This window comes from Procambarus clarkii, chromosome 82 (genome assembly GCF_040958095.1).
Source record: "Procambarus clarkii isolate CNS0578487 chromosome 82, FALCON_Pclarkii_2.0, whole genome shotgun sequence".
Classification (NCBI taxonomy): Eukaryota; Metazoa; Arthropoda; class Malacostraca; order Decapoda; family Cambaridae; genus Procambarus; species Procambarus clarkii.
In genome coordinates, this window is record NC_091231.1 from 1075318 (window position 1) to 1098000 (window position 22683).

The 22683-nt window shown below is 47.3% G+C and overlaps 1 protein-coding gene across 3 annotated transcripts in view; it reads left to right on the top strand.

Moving 5' to 3' along the window:
* The first annotated feature begins 7011 nt into the window (after positions 1–7011).
* LOC123764259 (vesicle-fusing ATPase 1) overlaps positions 7012–22683 on the top strand; it is a 51778-nt gene continuing 36106 nt past the window's right edge. The window contains exon 1 of one of the 3 annotated variants that reach the window (XM_069315753.1): positions 7012–7269. Coding sequence is in view for 2 of the 3 variants with exons in the window: in XM_045751815.2 (XP_045607771.1) it covers positions 15066–15095 (30 nt within the window). In the remaining variant the exon portion in view is untranslated. Of the gene's footprint in view, positions 7270–14897; positions 15096–21131; positions 21290–22683 lie in introns of those variants that run through there. The other 2 variants (XM_045751815.2, XM_045751816.2) reach the window with 2 other exon arrangements.

A 22683-nucleotide genomic window follows, 5' to 3' on the forward strand; every position in this document is an offset into this window, starting at 1 on the left:
ACTTTTCTATACATCAATTTTTTTGCAGACATTCTATGATAAGAATAGTTCCCAAGTAATTTTTGTGGTTTGTTTGAATTTGTATATTTGTAACAATAAGCCTTTTCAAAGAGCTTAAAAGGAAGTTTGATATCTTTGTAGATTTCCGTACAATAGGTAAATTTTCTGTGCATCGCCTCCACTCTCTGGTGCCATGAATTTCTTGCTGCAGCTTAACAGGAGTGTAACATATTTATATTAATGTTTTCCAAGAAAATTTATTCACCTCACTATAAAGTATATTTTATCGCTAAGTGTCTTATTACATAAATATTAAGACTCTTATGCAGTTATTAGGTCTCAGTTTTGTGTATTCTGCAGTTGGACTTCCAGGTGAACTGCTATACGGGGTACAATGCTTTAATTATTTTTTTTTTGTTAGCTCTTTGCAAAACCCCTGCTTTCCACAATAGTTATAATAATGTACCATTGCTCTCAGGAACAGCTGATTCTTCAAAATGATTCTTACTATTTCTCTATACAACCAAAGCTGTTGCCTAGTGTAGCCAATCTTTGGATCCCATTTTAAAATTCTCCTGGGTTCAGGAGCAACCTGAAACGTCTTAGATTAGGCCAATTCTCTCGTTACCCATCTTTTTAAAGAAATAGTTTTTTAATTATACTGTAATTGTCTAGACCAGATTTCAAACACAAAACTCCTGAATAAAACTACAGCTTATGGATCAGTCCCAAGCTTTATTATGTAGATTATAGTTTGTGCATCAGAATTTAGCTTCTCGAATAATTTTTAAATTTTGTACTATAATCCACAACTTATTTGTCAAATTTTACTGTTTCACATCAGATCCAGTTTTTAAGTATATATTATTGTTATGGATCAGAACTTGATTCCTTGAATCAGCTCCTAAATACAAACCTTAGAACCACGATATGAAAAAATCATAGCCCTTTAAATTAGACCCTTGCTCCTGGATACAGACCATGGGTCCTGGACTGCTGCGTATCGTGTATGTTACTGTAAGCCAAATCCATTAGTGTCCTCTCTTGTTGAACATTGTCATGTCGTCACCACCACCACCGTGCTACTGGTGCCACCATTTGTGGAGGCGAGAGGCAAACCAACACAGCACTCAGCCAGGCAGGGTCTTGGGTGGAAAAATTTGGCCCCCTTCCTGCTGTCATCATGCTTGTGACTGGTCTTTCTTTGCACCTGGTTGTGTGATTTTGCTCAAGTATTGATCAGTAACAAAATTGTATGTGGGCAAAAAATGGTGTACTAGATCATAATTTTTCAATATTTGGGCATAAATGATAAGAGCGCAAGTTATGGTACTGTAATGGTGTACAAGAATTATCACTACTTTTTATTAAATGTCATATTTGATGGTTTACATAAAAGTATGTTGTATTGTTGCCTGCAGTTTTCTGTAATGTTTTCCACCCCTGCCTTTTCCTAAGCCTGCTTCAAGTATTTATCTCTTAGATTATAAGACATGAGATTTTTTTATTGTAGGTAGGACTTTCGTTGTTTGATCTATTCAAGAGCTTTGTGAAAGGCAGGCTCGCATGTTCTCAGAAAGTGCGATGTTGAAGGGTAACCCCAGAAGTGGCCGTCCTCTATTTATCAGGACTAACCCAAATTCTTAGGAAATTCTTGAGTAGATATTAAATTCAAGTACTGTACAGTATTAATATATAATAATAGATAATTAGAAACAGTTATATCTAAATGATCACTCAAGTGGTGACTTAAGAATTTGGATCTTTTTAAGTGGATATACTCATGGGACGGAACATGGTTGCTGGCTACCCTCCAGCTGCTATTTCATAATTTTTTCATATAGATTTTTGACCTAAGATGAGCTATTTTAAGACATTACCAAGATCACGTGTTGTGTAGTCAATGTATTCGAACAAAGAATGTTGAACTCCATCGAATTTTCTTAGATTATATCACAATTGGATTTACTTCAAGCATTTAATTGCAATTACAAATTTACAACAAGCTGTTCTGTGTGTCATTTGTGCTTTATCATTTTCCTTATGAAATTCAGACAAAATAAAGAGACTTTCATGGAAATAAATTCTGGAAATGTTTACTTTTTTGTATTACTGTAACCTATTAAATATTATTTTTACCTTTGTGAAATTTTTTTTTGAACAATACATATTGCTTTTCTTGAGAAATATTGCATTGCACTTTTTCCCTAATTAGCTTGTGGAATATGTACATGTTAATATCGTATGTATTCATGTAGAGCTAGTTCATAACCTAAAACCTGATGATTACAATCAGGTTTTAATCCAAAATGATTAGACAAACTAAAGCCAAGTATACCAACTACCAAAGAGGGTCGCGGTAGTAGTCTGCTTTGTTCTCGGTACACAATAAAAAATTCCAGGTTTGAATCCCGAGCGGGACAAATGGTTGGGCACAGTTTCTTTCACTTAATGTCTCTGTTCACCCAGCAGTAAATAGGTACTCAGTAGTTAGTCAGCTTGTTGTGGGTTGCATCCTGGGCAGGGTCAGTAATTCAACCTGGGGGGGGGGGGATGAATATAAGCCTAATGTGTAATTACCTAAGTGTAGTTACAGGATGAGAGCTATGCTCGTGGTGTCCTGTCTTTCCAGCACTCTTTGTCATATAACGCTTGGAAATTACTGACGGTTTTGGCCTCCACCACCTTCTCACCTAACTTGTTCCAACCGTCTACCACTCTGTTTACAAAAGTGAATACTGTATTCTTATATTTCTTTGGGAGCTTTGTTTTGTTATTTTAAATCTATGACCTCTTGTTCTTTAAGTACTATACCAGGTCTCAGGAATTCTTCCCTATCAAATTTATCGATTCCTGTTACTATCTTGAATGTAGTGATCATATTGCCTCTTTTTCTATCTTTAGGTTTTTTCATTTAATGCCTCTAACCTCTCCATGTAGCTTTTGTCCTTCAGTTCTGGGAGCCACTTAATGGCATGTCTTTGCACCTTTTCCAGTTTATTGATGTGCTTCTTAAGATATGGGCCCCATACAAGTGCTGCATATTCCAGCCTTGGTCTCATAAAAGTCGTGAACAATTTCTTTAGTATTTCTCCATCCATGTATTTAAAAGCAATTCTGAAGTTAGAAAGTGTTGCATAAGCTTCTCGCACAATGTTCTTAATATGGTCCTCAGAGTTTTCTGTCTAAAATGCCCCTAGATCTCTTTCTTTATCAGAATTCTTTAAAGATTTCTCAAATAATTTATAAGTTGTGTGGGGTCTATGTTCTCCTATTCCACATTCCATAACATGACATTTATGCACATTAAATTCCATTTGCAAAGTTATGCTCCATATACTTACATTGTCCAGGTTTTCTTGAAGGGCATGACAATCATCTAGGTTTCTTATCTTCCCTATTATCTTAGCATCGTCAGCAAACATGTTCATATAATTTTGTATTCCATCTGGTAGATCATTTATGTAGACAATGAACATTACTGGTTCAAGAACTGAACCCTGTGGTACTCCACTTGTGACAGTCCTCCAGTCCGATACATTGCCTCTGATTACTGCCCTCATTTTTCAATCAGAAAATTTTATATACATGTTAGAAGCTTACCTGTCTTACAATATGTTTCAGTTTTCAGAACAACCTCTTATGTGGAACTGTCGAAAGCCTTTTTTAGGTCCAGATAGATGCTGTCAACCCAACCATCTCTTTCCTGTAAAATCTCTGTGGCTCGATCATAGAAACTGAGTAAATTCGTTACACAGGTTCTTCTAGATCGAAAACCATACTGTCTGTCTGGTATTATATTGTTTTTCTTCAGGTGTTCTAACCATTTACTTTTAATTATTCAATACATGATTATTTAATCATTCAATAATGTGTATGAATACATACAGGTTTCCTATTCCCCAACACAATGAATTATAAGTATTACAATACTTGTATTGAGTTAATGAAAATTGTATAAATAATAGCTTAAAATCTAATGACATTAACAGACCTATTCTAAAATCTGGAGCACAGAGCATTAATTTTTATGACATTACCAGCATGAATGGAGGAAAATGTTTATTTTGCTTGTTTCAAAATTCCGTACTAATTGACCGTTCCTCGGCATTGTAGTACTGTACTGTTGATATCTATATTCCAGGTTTATTCTGCATCACTAAATGAGTTTCGTATATTCTTGAATACAGGTGGATTATTTTTCTGAAAGATCATTGAAACAAAAATATATTTATTTGGGGTGATGTCAATACACATATGTAGAAGAGATCAAATTAGGATTATTAAATAATTGACTCAAAAATTACAATATAATCTTGACTATATAATTTATTTCTATAATGTATTACTTTCAAAGAAAGAGTATTCATCACGCCAGGAGAAACATTCTCTAATCTAAATATATTTTGTTTTGTTTCCAATTATTAATCATTATACTGCCAGTCAAAACAAGCTTTTTTATAGTTGTATCAGAAAAAAGAATCAACACTCTCATCATATTTGCTGATGACAAAGATTTATGTGAAAGTGGAGAGTGAAACAATAAAAAAAAAACAAGTTACAAGGTGAGGCTAGAGGCATTAAATATACCAAATTAGAAAGAAGAATTGTTGTTTGTTGTTGTTGAAGATTCGCTACTTGGAACAAAAAGTTCCAAGTAGCACGGGCTACTGGGCTCACCCGTATTGAACTTGTTGAAAAGAGGAATTCCTGAAACCAGTAACTTCAAGAACAATGGGAAACAGATTCAAGCTAAGGAAGAAAGGTGCCAAAAAATTATTAGAAAGTTTAGTGAAACCTTATTATTTTTTATATTATATGGAGAGAAGATTCACACTACAAGGTGCGGAGGGAAGACTTCACACAACAAGGTGTGGAGGGAAGACTTCACACAACAAGGTGAGGAGGGAAGACTTCACACAACAAGGTGTGGAGTGAAGACTTTACACAACAAGGTGTGGAGTGAAGAATTCACACAACAAGGTGTGGAGGAAAGACTCACACAACAAGGTGTGAAGTGAGTGCTTAAAGAATGCAAAGAGGAGTTTTGCGAGCCACTGTCTACCATGTTTAATAAATCAATTGTCAGGCAGAGTGCCAGAGTCATGGAAGGTTGCTAATATGGTACCAATTTTTAAGAAAGGATACAGTAGATCACTTTCGTCAAACTATCGGCCAATTAGCCTAACGTCTATTGTGGGAAAGTTACTTGAATCGATGATTGCAAATACAATTCATCTTCATCTTGAAAAACATAAATTAATAAATGATTCGCAACATGGTTTTACAAACGGCCATTCATGTTCAACAAATTTTCTATCTTTTTATTCCAGCATAGTTGAGCCAGTTGATAGTGGTAAGGATTGTGATGTTATGTACCTTGACTTTAGCAAAGCTTTTGATACAGTGCCACATGAAAGACTGATTAAAAAGATAGCTCATGGTATTGGGGGTGCTATATTAAGTTGGATTAGGGCATGGCTATACCAAAGGAAACAGAGAGTTAGTATAAATGGGGTTAAGTCAGAGTGGGAAAATGTTGTAAGTGGAGTGCCTCAAGGCTCTGACCTGGGACCTCTGTTGTTTATAATATATATATATGATTTAGATCTGGTTTGAGTAGCAACATTTGCAAATTTGCCGATGATACAAAAATCGGTGGGGAAATAAATACGGAAGAAGACTCACTATCACTTCAAGTCGATCTAAATATTAAGTTCTGAGGCTAGGTAATGATGATAGAGTTACAAGATACGAGCTAGATGGTGTTGAGATTGCGAAAGGGATCTGGGAGTTATGATTAGTAGGAATTTAAAACCAAAGGATCACTGCATGAATGTTCGTAATAAGGCAAATAGGACACTGGGATTTATTAATCGAAGCGTTAGTAACAAGACACCTGGTGTTGTTCTTCAGCTATATCTTGCTCTGGTTAATCCCCATTTAGATTATGGAGTTCAGTTTTGGTCTCCGTACTATAAAGTGGAAATAAATTCAATTTTTTTTTTTTTTTTTTTTGAGATATATACAAGAGTTGTTGCATTCTTGTACAGCCACTAGTACGCGTAGCGTTTCGGGCAAGTCCTTAATCCTATGGTCCCTGGAATACGATCCCCTGCCGCGAAGAATCGTTTTTTCATCCAAGTACACATTTTCCTGTTGCGTTAAACAGAGGCTACAGTTAAGGAATTGCGCCCAGTAAATCCTCCCCGGCCAGGATACGAACCCATGACATAGCGCTCGCGGAACGCCAGGCGAGTGTCTTACCACTACACCACGGAGACAATTGAACGTGTCCAGCATAGGATGACAAAGTTAATTCCCCAAATTAGAAATCTGTCATATGAAGAGAGATTAACAAAGCTTAAATTGCATTCACTAGAAAGGCGAAGAGTTAGGGGTGACATGATAGAGGTTTACAGGTGGATGAATGGACATAACAAAGGGGGATATTAATAAGGTATTAAAGGTATCAACACGAAACAATGGGTATGTTGTTGTTGTTGTTGTTAAAGATTCGCTACCTGGAACAAAAAGTTCCAAGTAACACGGGCTATGGTGAGCCCGCAGTGCCTTAGTTCACAATGGGTATAAATCGGATAAGTTTAGATTTAGGAAAGACTTGGGTAAATACTGGTTCCGTAACAGGGTTGTTGATTTGTGGAACCAATTACCGCGTAACGTGGTGGAGGTGGGGTCCCTCGATTGTTTCAAACGTGAGTTGGACATGTATATGAGTGGGATTGGGTGGTTATAAATAGGAGCTGCCTCGTATGGGCCAATAGGCCTTCTGCAGTTACCTTTGTTCTTATGAGTGAAGACACACACCATTAGGAAGTGATGTGGTGGAGGCTGACTCCATACACAGTTTCAAGTGTAGATATGATAGAGCCCAATAGGCTCAGGAACCTGTACACCATGTTGATTGACAGTTGAAGAGGTGGGACCAAAGAGCCAGAGCTCAACCCCCGCAAGCACAACTAGGTGAGTACACAGGGATGGACGTTCCAACATGGCGACGGCTGGAGGTGCGCACGGCGTCTCTCCTACAGACATTCACGAATACCTTTGAGGGTTTTAAGAAACCACTGTTACATGGCACACATATAGGTCATGATTGTCACCCGGTCTTAGAGGAGAATCCAAATGGAGGTTTCCAAGACAGTAAACACGACAGTAAGGGGAGCAGGATGAGAGGGTCAACGCCTGCCATCACAGAGAGGTAAACAGAGACCATCCCGGCCCCACGCGGCCTCCACCACACCCAAGGTAGGCACACTTCTGGTTTGCAAACTTTCATCATTGCCGTTGATGACGAAGATATGAGTGTTTTCGGAAATATTAGTGCACAAAGTATCCTATATCATGCCATTCCCAAGATATTCAAGACCAAAGTGCGCGATATTAGACCTAATAACCAAAGGAACTTAATCGCAGTGGACCACAAACAGTGAGGAACTCGAGCTCTCACATGTTACTGACATCTGTAGAGTCAAAGTCAAATGCTACACACAACTAGGTGACCCTTTTAGTTTAGTTCATTTATTATGCACCCCATACCCATCTTCGTAGGGCGGTAGTGGAAAGGGTTACAGAGGCACATAATGGGCTCAGGGACTGAACCCCACAATTCATTTAGTTAAGCAAGTTACAATTTTGATGAGCTAGTTACAAAATTCAGTGTAAGTCGTCACATCATCATTGTGTTCGAGAGTGACCACAAGTACAGTTTCTAAATGAAATATGTGGAGGGCTAGTGTCACAATTTATGTTTGTCCTGCACACCGCCCCCCATCCAGTAAGTTATTCTCTCATGTTGAGTATCTTTGTGGTACGAGGGCACCCAAGGATTATCCTCAAGGCTTCGTTCTACAATTTTTCAAGCCCTCCAAGCTTTCTTTCAGGCATCAAGGCAAGCAGAGGGGCAGCATACTCCACTAAACATGTATGCGCGGTACATCATTTTAACAATGCTGACATTGGCACCATAGCCTGAGTGATAACCTGCAACAGCCTTGAGAGCTCGGAGCCTCTCTTTATACTGACGACAGTCTGAATACAACAGGTCTATACAGTGGCACCTCAAGGCCAAGGTATTTGAATCTGTTAACATAGTGAAGCTGGGAGCCATCAGACAGTTGCATCTTGCGAACAGCTCCTCCCTGCCTGGGTGGGCGCCGATTGTGTATCTTTGTTGTCTGCTGAGATGACTAAACCTGAGTCCTGACATGAGTCTAATACAGAGCTAAGAGTGTTCTGCGTGTTAGCATACCCGGTGGTGTGTATCATTATATGGGTGGGAGGAGGGGGGTGTGGGTGGGGGGAGGGGGTGTGGGGCACAACGTGTGGGTGGTGGAGGGGGTGTGAGACACAACGTGTGGGTGGGGGGGGGGTGTAAGACACAACGTGTGGGTGGTGGAGGGGGTGTGAGACACAACGTGTGGGTGGGGGGGGGGGTGTGGGGCACAACGTGTGGGTGGGGGAGGGGTTGTGGGACACAACGAGTGGGTGGTGGGAGGGGGGTGTACTCACCTAGTTGTACTCACCTAGTTGTGTTTGCGGGGGTTGAGCTCTGGCTCTTTGGTCCCGCCTCTCAACCGTCAATCAACAGGTGTACAGATTCCTGAGCCTATCGGGCTCTGTCATATCTACACTTGAAACTGTGTATGGAGTCAGCCTCCACCACATCACCCCCTAAATGCATTCCATTTGTCAACCACTCTGACACTAAAAAAGTTCTTTCTAATATCTCTGTGGCTCATTTGGGCACTCAGTTTCCACCTGTGTCCCCTTGTGTGTGTTCCCCTTGTGTTAAATAGACTGTCTTTATCTATCCCTATCAATCCCCTTCAGAATCTTGAATGTGGTGATCATGTCCCCCCTAACTCTTCTGTCTTCCAGCGAAGTGAGGTTTAATTCCCGTAGTCTCTCCTCGTAGCTCATACCTCTCAGCTCGGGTACTAGTCTGGTGGCAAACCTTTGAACCTTTTCCAGTTTAGTCTTATCCTTGACTAGATATGGACTCCATGCTGGGGCTGCATACTCCAGGATTGGCCTGACATATGTGGTATACAAAGTTCTGAATGATTCTGTACACAAGTTTCTGAATGCCGTTCGTATGTTGGCCAGCCTGGCATATGCCGCTGATGTTATCCGCTTGATATGTGCTGCAGGAGACAGGTCTGGCGTGATATCAACCCCCAAGTCTTTTTCCTTCTCTGACTCCTGAAGAATTTCCTCTCCCAGATGATACCTTGTATCTGGCCTCCTGCTCCCTACACCTATCTTCATTACATTACATTTGGTTGGGTTAAACTCTAACAACCATTTGTTCGACCATTCCTTCAGCTTGTCTAGGTCTTCTTGAAGCCTCAAACAGTCCTCTTCTGTTTTAATCCTTCTCATAATTTTAGCATCGTCCGCAAACATTGAGAGAAATTAATCGATACCCTCCGGGAGATCATTTACATATATCAGAAACAAGATAGGACCGAGTACAGAGCCCTGTGGGACTCCACTGGTGACTTCACGCCAATCGGAGGTCTCACCCCTCACCGTAACTCTCTGCTTCCTATTGCTTAGATACTCCCTTATCCACTGGAGCACCTTACCAGCTACACCTGCCTGTCTCTCCAGCTTATGTACCAGCCTCTTATGCGGTACTGTGTCAAAGGCTTTCCGACAATCCAAGAAAATGCAGTCCGCCCAGCCCTCTCTTTCTTGCTTAATCTGTGTCACCTGATCGTAGAATTCTATCAAGGTGTGGGACACAACGTGTGGGTGGGGGAGGGGGTGTGGGACACAACGTGTGGGTGGGGGAGGGGGTGTGGGACACAACGTGTGGGTGGGGGAGGGGGTGTGGGACACAACGTGTGGGTGGGGGAGGGGGTGTGAGACACAACGTGTGGGTGGGGGAGGGGGTGTGGGACACAACGTGTGGGTGGGGGAGGGGGTGTGCCAGGAGGGTGAAGGGGTGGGTGTTGGGAAGGGGGGACTAACATATGGCGCGTGGTACAGAGGCGGGAGGGTGGCAGGTCTTAGCTACAAGAGGCGACAGCTAGCAGCGTGTCTGGTACAGAATGACGTTTAAGCTTTCCTTTCACAAAGACTTGAAATATTGGATAACGAGAGTGAGGTGTTTGAGGGATTATACGAGAGAGAGAGAGAGAGAGAGAGAGCACGGATGTTCCACCACCCACCTGCTGCTGCTGCTGCTGCTGCTGTTGCTGGTGGTGGTCGATGGCCCTGATCGATGCCGGCGGTGGAGGCATCGCTTACCTAATAGCGACTACCTAACAGTAACACCAATTGATTAAACTAGTCTTTTCTCCCCTGCCTACTGATCTCGTTATACCTGTTGCTTATTTTTTTTGTTTTCTAATTCTTTGACGTATCTGGCTTTAAAGTTGGTAATAGCGATGGCTCCCACGACTTATATTCTTACAGTGCATTCCTCTTGTTGATCACCCATTCACAGTACGAGTAGCTCCTTATTTTTCTTTACTCATTTGTGTTTCCAGCTGGCCACCTATATCCTCTTGCCCTACTCTCTCTGAATTTAAAGAGGCTCTTCATGTCGACCTTATTTATTCCCCACAGCATCTTGTAGGTAGTGATCAATTCCCCTCTGTTCATTCTGTACTCTCGTTTGGTAGATTGAATTAATCTTCATAACTTGATCCTGTTAGTTCAGGGAAAGCTCTCTACGTTTTCAAGTTTAGGTTTGTGCTTCACGAGGTGCGGCTTCCGTACGTCATCTGCATGCTCTAGGATTGGCCATTCATGGGCTGTATTCATCTTGAAAGAGTTCTTATCTGTTTGTTAAAATGCTGTTCTAAACTTTATCAGCTTGCAATATGTTGGCGATGTTACCCGTGTTTATATATGGGTTATATACGAGTTATACCTCTGGGGTTATAAGTGCTCCAATTATATCCACTCACAAATATATTATTCCTATTCCTGAAGTTCTTTTCCCACACTGCAAATATCTTTTGATCTTCTCTCTTTTTCTCCCTCTTTATTAACTTACAATTTTTAAAGTTGAACTCTTTAACAACCATTTATCTGCCTACTACTTGAGTGTGACAAAACAGTATTCAAGAATCACAATTCCACACTGGTTCTGATTTCCACCCTTACTGAAGGTTCTTGTTGAGTACCTCACATATCATCTTCATCTTCATCTACATATCATCGTGGACGTCTTCAAGAGGAAATTAGATTGTTTCCTTCAAGGAGTGCCGGACCAACCGGGCTGTGGTGGGTATGTGGGCCTGCGGGCCGCTCCAAGCAACAGCCTGGTGGACCAAACTCTCACAAGTCAAGCCTGGCCTCGGGCCGGGCTTGGGGAGTAGAAGCACTCCCAGAACCCCATCAAGCAGGTATCAACCAGGTATCTCATTGTCTCTCTCTGAGAATACCCTCTAGTTTGACTGATAACAGGAACTCTTACTATGGCTTCTCTCCTTGTATAACTATACAGCAGGTTTCGTTGGTCTTTAGCTTTTCTTTTTTTTTTTTTTTGAGATATATACAAGAGTTGTTACATTCTTGTACAGCCACTAGTACGCGTAGCGTTTCGGGCAAGTCCTTAATCCTATGGTCCCTGGAATACGATCCCCTGCCGCGAAGAATCGTTTTTTCATCCAAGTACACATTTTATTGTTGCGTTAAACAGAGGCTACAGTTAAGGAATTGCGCCCAGTAAATCCTCCCCGGCCAGGATACGAACCCATGACATAGCGCTCGCGGAACGCCAGGCGAGTGTCTTACCACTACACCACGGAGACTGTGCATAGAATTTTCCTATTATGTGGAATTTTCCTAATTTTCCTATTATGTGGTTTTCTAATTGTTTTTCACTTGCCCTCCTGACACGAGTGTACCCATTTCTGGTAGTCTTTGGCAACTATTGCTCTTCTGTGCCAAGTTCTATGTATGTTTTCGTGCTCTTCTTTGCCTTCTCTTGGCCAACAACTTGGAGTGGTCGGTACAGCAGAGGCCTCGTTTCTTGCAGGTTGGCGTTCAATTCCTGATGGTCCAAGTGGTTGGTCACTATTCGTACCCTCACCTTTATCCTAGCGCCTTGTCCTCATATTCCCTTGCAGCTGCTAATCAGACTGGCTTAGCGCTTTCTTTTCATAGTTACCTTATCTTACCTTGAACCAGGGACTTACTTATCTCGTCTAATTCTTTCTTGAACTGGACGAACTGCTCCCTGACATTTGTGTATTTATTGCCATAAATTTCATTATCTAATATGATGTCTTCCTCTCTCCTACGGTCTTAATTGTTAACTAGGGGGTTACTACAGTCTTCTCGCCCTCTACTGTACCTCATTTTAGGTAAAAACCTGATCTGTTGTTACTGGAGAGTCCTCTCTGCTGCCTCTAGTTGGCACTGTGGCATGTTGCCACTAGAGGTTCTTGTCCACTGTCTCCACTAGCTTTTCTTCCGTGTTTCAGCCCCTTCACGGGGGGGGGGGGTCTATTGCTTCCGAATCAATTTCAATGTGATTAAAATCCGGTGGTGGCGGAAGTGGTATTAGTGGTGGTGGCGGCGGAAGAGGTGGCAGCAGTGGTGGGTGGTAGTGGTGGGTGGTAGTGGTGGGTGGTAGTGGTGGCAGCAGTGGTGGGTGGTAGTGGTGGCAGCAGTGGTGGGTGGTAGTGGTGGGTGGTAGTGGTGGCAGCAGTGGTGGGTGGTAGTGGTGGGTGGTAGTGGTGGGTGGTAGTGGTGGCAGCAGTGGTGGGTGGTAGTGGTGGCAGCAGTGGTGGGTGGTAGTGGTGGGTGGTAGTGGTGGGTGGTAGTGGTGGCAGCAGTGGTGGGTGGTAGTGGTGGCAGCAGTGGTGGGTGGTAGTGGTGGCAGTAGTGGTGGGTGGTAGTGGTGGGTGGTAGTGGTGGCAGCAGTGGTGGGTGGTAGTGGTGGCAGCAGTGGTGGGTGGTAGTGGTGGCAGCAGTGGTGGGTGGTAGTGGTGGGTGGTAGTGGTGGCAGCAGTGGTGGGTGGTAGTGGTGGGTGGTAGTGGTGGGTGGTAGTGGTGGCAGCAGTGGTGGGTGGTAGTGGTGGCAGCAGTGGTGGGTGGTAGTGGTGGGTGGTAGTGGTGGGTGGTAGTGGTGGCAGCAGTGGTGGATGGTAGTGGTGGCCGTAGTGGTGGGTGGTAGTGGTGGGTGGTAGTGGTGGGTGGTAGTGGTGGCAGCAGTGGTGGGTGGTAGTGGTGGGTGGTAGTGGTGGCAGCAGTGGTGGGTGGTATTGGTGGGTGGTAGTGGTGGGTGGTAGTGGTGGGTGGTAGTGGTGGGTGGCAGTGGTGGGTGGTAGTGGTGGGTGGTAGTGGTGGGTGGTAGTGGTGGGTGGTAGTGGTGGCAGCAGTGGTGGGTAGTAGTGGTGGGTGGTAGTGGTGGGTGCTAGTGGTGGGTGGTAGTGGTGGCAGCAGTGGTGGGTGGTAGTGGTGGGTGGTAGTGGTGGGTGGTAGTGGTGGGTGGTAGTGGTGGCAGCAGTGGTGGGTGGTAGTGGTGGGTGGTAGTGGTGGGTGGCAGTGGTGGCAGCAGTGGTGGGTGGTAGTGGTGGGTGGTAGTGGTGGGTGGTAGTGGTGGCAGCAGTGGTGGGTGGTAGTGGTGGGTGGTAGTGGTGGGTGGTAGTGGTTGGTGGTAGTGGTGGGTGGTAGTGGTGGCAGCAGTGGTGGGTGGTAGTGGTGGGTGGTAGTGGTGGCAGCAGTGGTGGGTGGTAGTGGTGGGTGGTAGTGGTGGGTGGTAGTGGTGGGTGGTAGTGGTGGCAGCAGTGGTGGGTGGTAGTGGTGGCAGCAGTGGTGGGTAGTAGTGGTGGGTGGTAGTGGTGGGTGGTAGTGGTGGGTGGTAGTGGTGGGTGGTAGTGGTGGGTGGTAGTGGTGGGTGGTAGTGGTGGGTGGTAGTGGTGGGTGGTAGTGGTGGGTGGTAGTGGTGGGTGGTAGTGGTGGCAGCAGTGGTGGGTGGTAGTGGTGGGTGGTAGTGGCGGGTGGTAGTGGTGGCAGCAGTGGTGGGTGGTAGTGGTGGGTGGTAGTGGTGGGTGGTAGTGGTGGGTGGTAGTGGTGGGTGGTAGTGGTGGCAGCAGTGGTGGGTGGTAGTGGTGGGTGGTAGTGGTGGGTGGTAGTGGTGGCAGCAGTGGTGGGTGGTAGTGGTGGGTGGTAGTGGTGGGTGGTAGTGGTGGCTGGCAGTGGTGGGTGGTAGTGGTGGGTGGTAGTGGTGGGTGGTAGTGGTGGGTGGTAGTGGTGGGTGGTAGTGGTGGGTGGTAGTGGTGGCAGCAGTGGTGGGTGGTAGTGGTGGGTGGTAGTGGTGGCAGCAGTGGTGGGTGGTAGTGGTGGGTGGTAGTGGTAGGGTGGTAGTGGTGGGTGGTAGTGGTGGCAGCAGTGGTGGGTGGTAGTGGTGGGTGGTAGTGGTGGCAGCAGTGGTGGGTGGTAGTGGTGGGTGGTAGTGGTGGCAGCAGTGGTGGGTGGTAGTGGTGGGTGGTAGTGGTGGCCGTAGTGGTGCGACTGTAGTGATTGTGTCAGGCGTAGTGGTGGTGGTAATAGTAAAGGTGTTAACAGTAGTGGTAGTGATAGTGGTAGTGAGAGCAGTAGTGGTGGCAGAAATGTTGAGAGAGCACACCTTGCATGTGGGCTGCCTGTACTACTCTCAGGTGAGGTGGGGCTGATGCTTCCTGTAGAGGGCATAATGAGGAAGGCGCGTGTGACAGTAGTAACGCGTCAGGGTATGGGGTAACCAAGGAACCTTGGTTACATAGGCTGGTAAAACGTGCCTCTCATATTGCTAAGACAGCAAGCAGCCTGTCGAGTCACGTCTGCAGGGGTGAATGAAGTGAAGAGTATTGACCGAGATACCGGCGGCGGCGCGCTGGAGGCTCCGGCGGGTGGCGGCGGCTGCCCGTAGGTGGCCACAGTGTACTCTTGACTCTGCCAGGACAAGGTTGTCACTCTCAGCCTCTCCACACTCACACTAGACACACTTGTACTCGTGTGTCGCCGCCCATCACACTCCAGTGCACGCTAGTGGTGCCGAGTAGCACCACCACTGTAGAAGGCACTCTTAGGAGTTGATGGAAGCTCAGTTGAAACACCAACAGCACGTAAGTTACCATAAGCTCAGTATTCCCTGTCGTAAGTCATAGCTCCTTCTCTCTCCATTCTTTAAGGTTAGGTCCGCCTCACCGAACGTTCCTGTCGACAGCACAAAATTTTAATTTTGTGTATTACAAATACGCAAAATTAAAATTAATTACGAACATTATAGTGTCGGTAATCGGGACAAAATCTTAAGCTACTGTGTGAATTATAAAGTGAATTAAATAGTACTTCAGAAAATGTTGGTATTGATGTATTGTGTAACACGGCGTGCTGGCGACGATGGGGGCGGAGTGCCCCTTTATAGTGGCACCCAAGGTTGACTCATACTGTCTCGGGCATATCTTAGGAGCTTCACAAGACGCAGAATAGCTTGCTGGTCGCCGAACAGTCGGAGCGGTGCTGCTCCTTCCCCCAAGACTCTTGACCAATGTTAGTAGCTCGGAAATAACCAGATGTCACTCAACATTAAAGCAACCATACAAACTGCTTTAGGTTTGTATAGACCGCGTCCCCCATCCCCAGGTGGTGGTGTCCACCATCCCCAGGTGGTGGTGTCCACCATCCCCGGGTGGTGGTGTCCACCATCCCCAGGTGGTGGTGTCCACCATCCCCAGGTGGTGGTGTCCACCATCCCCGGGTGGTGGTGTCCACCATCCCCAGGTGGTGGTGTCCACCATCCCCGGGTGGTGGTGTCCACCATCCCCAGGTGGTGGTGTCCACCATCCCCAGGTGGTGGTGTCCACCATCCCCAGGTGGTGGTGTCCACCATCCCCAGGTGGTGGTGTCCACCATCCCCAGGTGGTGGTGTCCACCATCCCCAGGTGGTGGTGTCCACCATCCCCGGGTGGTGGTGTCCACCATCCCCGGGTGGTGGTGTCCACCATCCCCAGGTGGTGGTGTCCACCATCCCCAGGTGGTGGTGTCCACCATCCCCAGGTGGTGGTGTCCACCATCCCCAGGTGGTGGTGTCCACCATCCCCAGGTGGTGGTGTCCACCATCCCCAGGTGGTGGTGTCCACCATCCCCAGGTGGTGGTGTCCACCATCCCCAGGTGGTGGTGTCCACCATCCCCAGGTGGTGGTGTCCACCATCCCCAGGTGGTGGTGTCCCCCATCCCCAGGTGGTGGTGTCCACCATCCCCAGGTGGTGGTGTCCACCATCCCCAGGTGGTGGTGTCCACCATCCCCGGGTGGTGGTGTCCACCATCCCCAGGTGGTGGTGTCCACAATCCCCAGGTGGTGGTGTCCCCCATCCCCAGGTGGTGGTGTCCACCATCCCCAGGTGGTGGTGTCCACCATCCCCAGGTGGTGGTGTCCACCATCCCCAGGTGGTGGTGTCCCCCATCCCCAGGTGGTGGTGTCCACCATCCCCGGGTGGTGGTGTCCACCATCCCCAGGTGGTGGTGGACACCACCACCCAGGTGGTGGTGTCCACCATCCCCGGGTGGTGGTGTCCCCCATCCCCGGGTGGTGGTGTCCACCATCCCCAGGTGGTGGTGTCCACCATCCCCAGGTGGTGGTGTCCCCCATCCCCGGGTGGTGGTGTCCACCATCCCCAGGTGGTGGTGTCCACCATCCCCAGGTGGTGGTGTCCCCCATCCCCAGGTGGTGGTGTCCACCATCCCCAGGTGGTGGTGTCCACCATCCCCGGGTGGTGGTGTCCACCATCCCCAGGTGGTGGTGTCCACCATCCCCAGGTGGTGGTGTCCACCATCCCCGGGTGGTGGTGTCCACCATCCCCAGGTGGTGGTGTCCCCCATCCCCAGGTGGTGGTGTCCACCATCCCCAGGTGTTGGTGTCCACCATCCCCAGGTGGTGGTGTCCACCATCCCCAGGTGGTGGTGTCCCCCATCCCCAGGTGGTGGTGTCCACCATCCCCAGGTGGTGGTGTCCACCATCCCCAGGTGGTGGTGTCCACCATCCCCAGGTGGTGGTGTCCACCATCCCCAGGTGGTGGTGTCCCCCATCCCCAGGTGGTGGTGTCCACCATCCCCAGGTGGTGGTGTCCACCATCCCCAGGTGGTGGTGTCCACCATCCCCGGGTGGTGGTGTCCACCATCCCCAGGTGGTGGTGTCCACCATCCCCAGGTGGTGGTGTCCACCATCCCCGGGTGGTGGTGTCCACCATCCCCAGGTGGTGGTGTCCACCATCCCCGGGTGGTGGTGTCCCCCATCCCCAGGTGGTGGTGTCCCCCATCCCCAGGTGGTGGTGTCCACCATCCCCAGGTGGTGGTGTCCACCATCCCCAGGTGGTGGTGTCCCCCATCCCCAGGTGGTGGTGTCCACCATCCCCAGGTGGTGGTGTCCCCCATCCCCGGGTGGTGGTGTCCACCATCCCCAGGTGGTGGTGTCCACCATCCCCGGGTGGTGGTGTCCCCCATCCCCGGGTGGTGGTGTCCACCATCCCCAGGTGGTGGTGTCCACCATCCCCAGGTGGTGGTGTCCCCCATCCCCGGGTGGTGGTGTCCACCATCCCCAGGTGGTGGTGTCCACCATCCCCAGGTGGTGGTGTCCCCCATCCCCAGGTGGTGGTGTCCACCATCCCCAGGTGGTGGTGTCCCCCATCCCCGGGTGGTGGTGTCCACCATCCCCAGGTGGTGGTGTCCACCATCCCCGGGTGGTGGTGTCCACCATCCCCAGGTGGTGGTGTCCACCATCCCCGGGTGGTGGTGTCCACCATCCCCAGGTGGTGGTGTCCACCATCCCCAGGTGGTGGTGTCCCCCATCCCCGGGTGGTGGTGTCCACCATCCCCAGGTGGTGGTGTCCACCATCCCCGGGTGGTGGTGTCCACCATCCCCAGGTGGTGGTGTTCCCCATCCCCGGGTGGTGGTGTCCACCATCCCCGGGTGGTGGTGTCCCCCATCCCAAGGTGGTGGTGTCCACCATCCCCGGGTGGTGGTGTCCACCATTCCCGGGTGGTGGTGTCCACCATCCCCGGGTGGTGGTGTTCCCCATCCCCAGGTGGTGGTGTCCACCATCCCCGGGTGGTGGTGTCCACCATCCCCGGGTGGTGGTGTCCACCATCCCCGGGTGGTGGTGTCCACCATCCCCGGGTGGTGGTGTCCACCATCCCCGGGTGGTGGTGTCCACCATCCCCAGGTGGTGGTCCATGTGTTGCTTGCTGGTGGGCTGTAGGCATTTACAATTATCAGTTTATCATCCTGATTCCAGACCTATAATGCCATTATGTCAACTTCTGGAGGGTTTTTCAATTATTAACTCTCTTACCTTCAAGTGTTCTTTCACCAGCACAGCCACTCCTCCCTCCTCCCTAGTTATCCTGTCACGTCTCCAAACTGAGTAGCCCCTTGGGAATACGACTTCATTTAAAATATTTCCTTCAAGTTTCGTCTCTTGATAATGCGACAGTATTTGGGACCTTAAGCTGAATTACATCTTGCAACTCCAATATTTTTTATCTCCATCTATGTTGATATATACAATTTTCAGGAACACGATCCCTTTCTTGATGTCCTTCAGTTCCCTTTCCTCTATTGATTTTGTTGCTTTGTTTTCTATGTACCATTTCACTAGCTTTCCAGTCCCTAACACTTTGTAGAAAAAAGAATTTCCTTTTTTCTTCATTTCTATTCCCATTTAAACGTTTTGCTTCACTTAGGTTCATTTTCAGCTTTTCTCTGTTCTCCGTTGAGAGGTCTTGTCTTATTGACCAAAGTTTACTATCCTCATCACTCTGCAATTTCCTGGCATTTCTTAGCACTTCCGTCAATGGTGTTACACTCTATTAAATGTCACCCTTAAGGGGCGTTTCTTGTCTTTCTCATATTTTCCTATCCTCCTAAAATCACTGACATTTTCCTTTGAATTTAAGCCTTCTCCTAAACCTAGTATTTTCTCTTTGATTTCATCTCTCATGCTGCTCGGTCCACCCTAGATGATATTTCCTTTTCTAAACACCCAAAAATTATTATGGACTTCCTTCTATCTGCAGTGTTTTGTACTAGTTTATTGTTGGTTATCTGTTCTTTCCTAATTGTTTGCCTAATTTCTGCTTCTTCTTCTTGAGGTTATCTTGAGATGATTTTGGGGCTTTTTTTTGTTTAGTGTCCCCGCGGCCCGGTCCTCGACCAGGCCTCCATCCCCAGGAAGCAGCCCGTGACAGCTGACTAACACCCAGGTACCTATTTTACTGCTAGGTAACAGGGGCATAGGGTGAAAGAAACTCTGCCCATTGTTTCTCGCCGGCGCCTGGGATCGAACCCAGGACCACAGGATCACAAGTCCAGCGTGCTGTCCGCTCGGCTCCCTCTTTGTCATTTCTGGTTTTGACTTCCAAACACACTTCCTTAATCGTCTCTTTCTCTTTTACAACTTGCTCATACGTCTCTTGTTTTTCTTCTTTATACTTTTCTACTTCTTTATTAACCTCCTCTATGTGAGTTGTCCATCAAGTTCCTCTTTACACCTCCTTCACTAACTTCATGTTAGCCTTCAGGGGCCTTAGGAGTTGTTCACCATAAGAGTCTATTTTCTTGTTTATTTCTTCAAGTTCACCACTCTTCACTTTCTACACCTCATTTTCTTTCACTAGTTCATGGATTTGTTCCTCCTGAATCTTTACCTTGGCCGTTAATGGGGTAATTTTCTTACCTCGCTGAAAAATACTTCCTTTTAAAGTGCGAAACTCACTCCTGAGATCTCCCTTTGCTTCTTCTAATTCAAGTATTTTTTCTTCATACTTTTTTAGCATATCCTTAATTATCTCTCTCCTGCCAAGAACACCTCTTTTCATTACATCTTGTGGTGAGAATCCTTTGAAACAATCATCTCTTGCTGTGTTTACCTTCCCCGTGGAGGCAGCCATCTTTGTTGTTGACGATACTTTGTGGTAGAAAACAAACTTTTCCAACCCAACTTGCTCCCAATGCTTAGGTAAGTGTATACTCCTGGAGCTTGGTGCACCGTGACTCCTGCCTCCTCCACGTTCTGGACGCTTCTGGATGTGTGTGTACTCACCTAGTTGTGCTTGTGGGGGTTGAGCTCTGGCTCTTTGGTCCCGCCTCTCAACCGTCAATCAACTGGTGTACCGATTCCCGAGCCTACTGGGCTCTATTATATCTACATTTGAAACTGTGTATGGAGTCAGCCTCCACCACATCACTGCCTAGTGCATTCCACCTGTTAACTACTCTCACACTGAAAAAGTTCTTTCTAACGTCCCTGTGGCTCGTGTGGGTACTCAGTGTCCACCTGTGTCCCCTTGTTCGCGTCCCACCAGTGTTAAACAGTTTATCTTTATCTACCCTGTCAATTCCTCTGATAATTTTGTAGGTAGTGATCATGTCTCCCCTTACTCTTCTGTCTTCCAGTGTCGTGCGGTACATTTCCCGCAGCCTTTCCTCGTAACTCATGCCTCTTAGTTCTGCGACTAGTCTAGTGGCATACCTTTGAACTTTTTCAAGCTTCGTCTTGTGCTTGACAAGGTGCGGGCTCCATGCTGGGGCCGCATACTCCAGGATTGGTCTTACATATGTGGTATACAAGGTTCTGAATGATTCCTTATATAGATTCCCGAAAGCAGTTCTGATCTTAGCCAGCCTTGCACACGCTGCTGATGTTATTCTTTTGAAGTGGGCTTCAGGAGACAGGTTTGGCATGATATCAACTCCTAGATCTCTCTCTCTGACCGTTTCATGAAGGACTTCATCTCCCATTCGATATCCTGCATCTGGCCTCCTGTTTCCACCGCCTAGTTTCATTACCTAACATTTACTCGGGTTGAACTGTAGTAGCCATTTGTTGGCCCATTCCTTCAGTTTGTTTAGGCCCTCATACTTGTAGCCTCATACTATCTTCTGTCTTTATCCTCTTCATAAATGATTAAGTGTATGTGTGCGGGTGTGTGTGTGTATTTACTGTGTGCATGGGAGAGTGACGTGTGTAGGTACACAAGTGTGTATATAAGAGAGGTGTAGAGTATATTGGAGACCAACTGGAGGTGTCCACTTGGTCAACAGGCGACAGACAGCGACAGACAGCGGGAGTGACCCCCACACACCACCACCAGCACCACCACCACCACCACCAGCACCACCACCACCACCAGCACCACCACCAGCAGCCCCAACAGGAGGAGGAGGGTGAGGGGGCCGGCCAGTGTGTGGGGAGGTGTAGGTGTGGGTGTCTGTGTTCTGTGTATCTGTGTCCGTCGTCTGTCTCCACCATGTACGGGGGGGTAAGTCCTCACTGTGTACACCAGTCCTGCGCCCCTCTGCACACCCAGCTGGGGCATAGACCACTAGTCTAGGCATTGTGAGTAGTGCTCTAGAGGAACACCTCTAGAGCTAGTCTTTACTAGACTAGCTTCGTAGCTAGAGGCACTTGTTCCACAGAGCTTCGTAGCTAGAGGTACTTGTTCCACAGAGCTTCGTAGCTAGTGGCACTTGTTCCACAGAGCTTCGTAGCTAGAGGCACTTGTTCCACAGAGCTTCGTAGCTAGTGGCACTTGTTCCACAGAGCTTCATAGCTAGAGGCACTTGTTCCACAGAGCTTCGTAGCTAGAGGCACTTGTTCCACAGAGCTTCGTAGCTAGTGGCACTTGTTCCACAGAGCTTCGTAGCTAGTGGCACTTGTTCCACAGAGCTTCGTAGCTAGTGGCACTTGTTCCACAGAGCTTCGTAGCTAGAGGCACTTGTTCCACAGAGCTTCGTAGCTAGTGGCACTTGTTCCACAGAGCTTCGTAGCTAGAGGCACTTGTTCCACAGAGCTTCGTAGCTAGAGGCACTTGTTCCACAGAGCTTCGTAGCTAGAGGCACTTGTTCCACAGAGCTTCGTAGCTAGAGGCACTTGTTCCACAGAGCTTCGTAGCTAGAGGCACTTGTTCCACAGAGCTTCGTAGCTAGTGGCACTTGTTCCACAGAGCTTCGTAGCTAGAGGCACTTGTTCCACAGAGCTTCGTAGCTAGAGGCACTTGTTCCACAGAGCTTCGTAGCTAGTGGCACTTGTTCCACAGGTATTACTTGTTCCACACACACACCTAGTAGATGGATTCACGTCCGCTGAAGTGTTCGTATGCTTTCTGTATACCCGTAAAGTTTCTCTAGCTCTATAGCTCTGGCACTTGTCCCTCTTGTCCTTGCTCTAGCAGCCGATCTTGCTCTTGCTCTACCACTTGCTTTTCCTCTCCTGCTCTTACCCTTGTTGTAGCTCTGGCTCTTGCCCTCGGTCTTGCTCTACCTCTAGCTCTTACCCTTGATCTGGCTCTTGTGTTGTCTCTTGCTCTGGCTCTTACCTTGGTCTTGCTTTAGCTCTAACTTTTGCTCTAGATCTTGCCGCATGTCTTGCTCTCGTTCCATCTTTTATTCTGGCTCTTGCTCTTTTTCTAGCTTTAGCTCTAGCTCTCGCCCTTGTCCTTGCTTTGCCCTGTTATTGTTGTTGGTAATATGCACACGCACATCACTCGTTAGTGTAGTTGTTGGAGGCAAGAACTGCACTTGTTCTGTAGTTACCAGTAGCAGTGATAGTATGCTCGAATTTAATGAATATAACTGTTATATTTGCAAGGTATACGCAAGATGTTTCAACTGGTGACGTGGTTGTGTTGATCAGTGACCTGTTGCCAAGACAAGG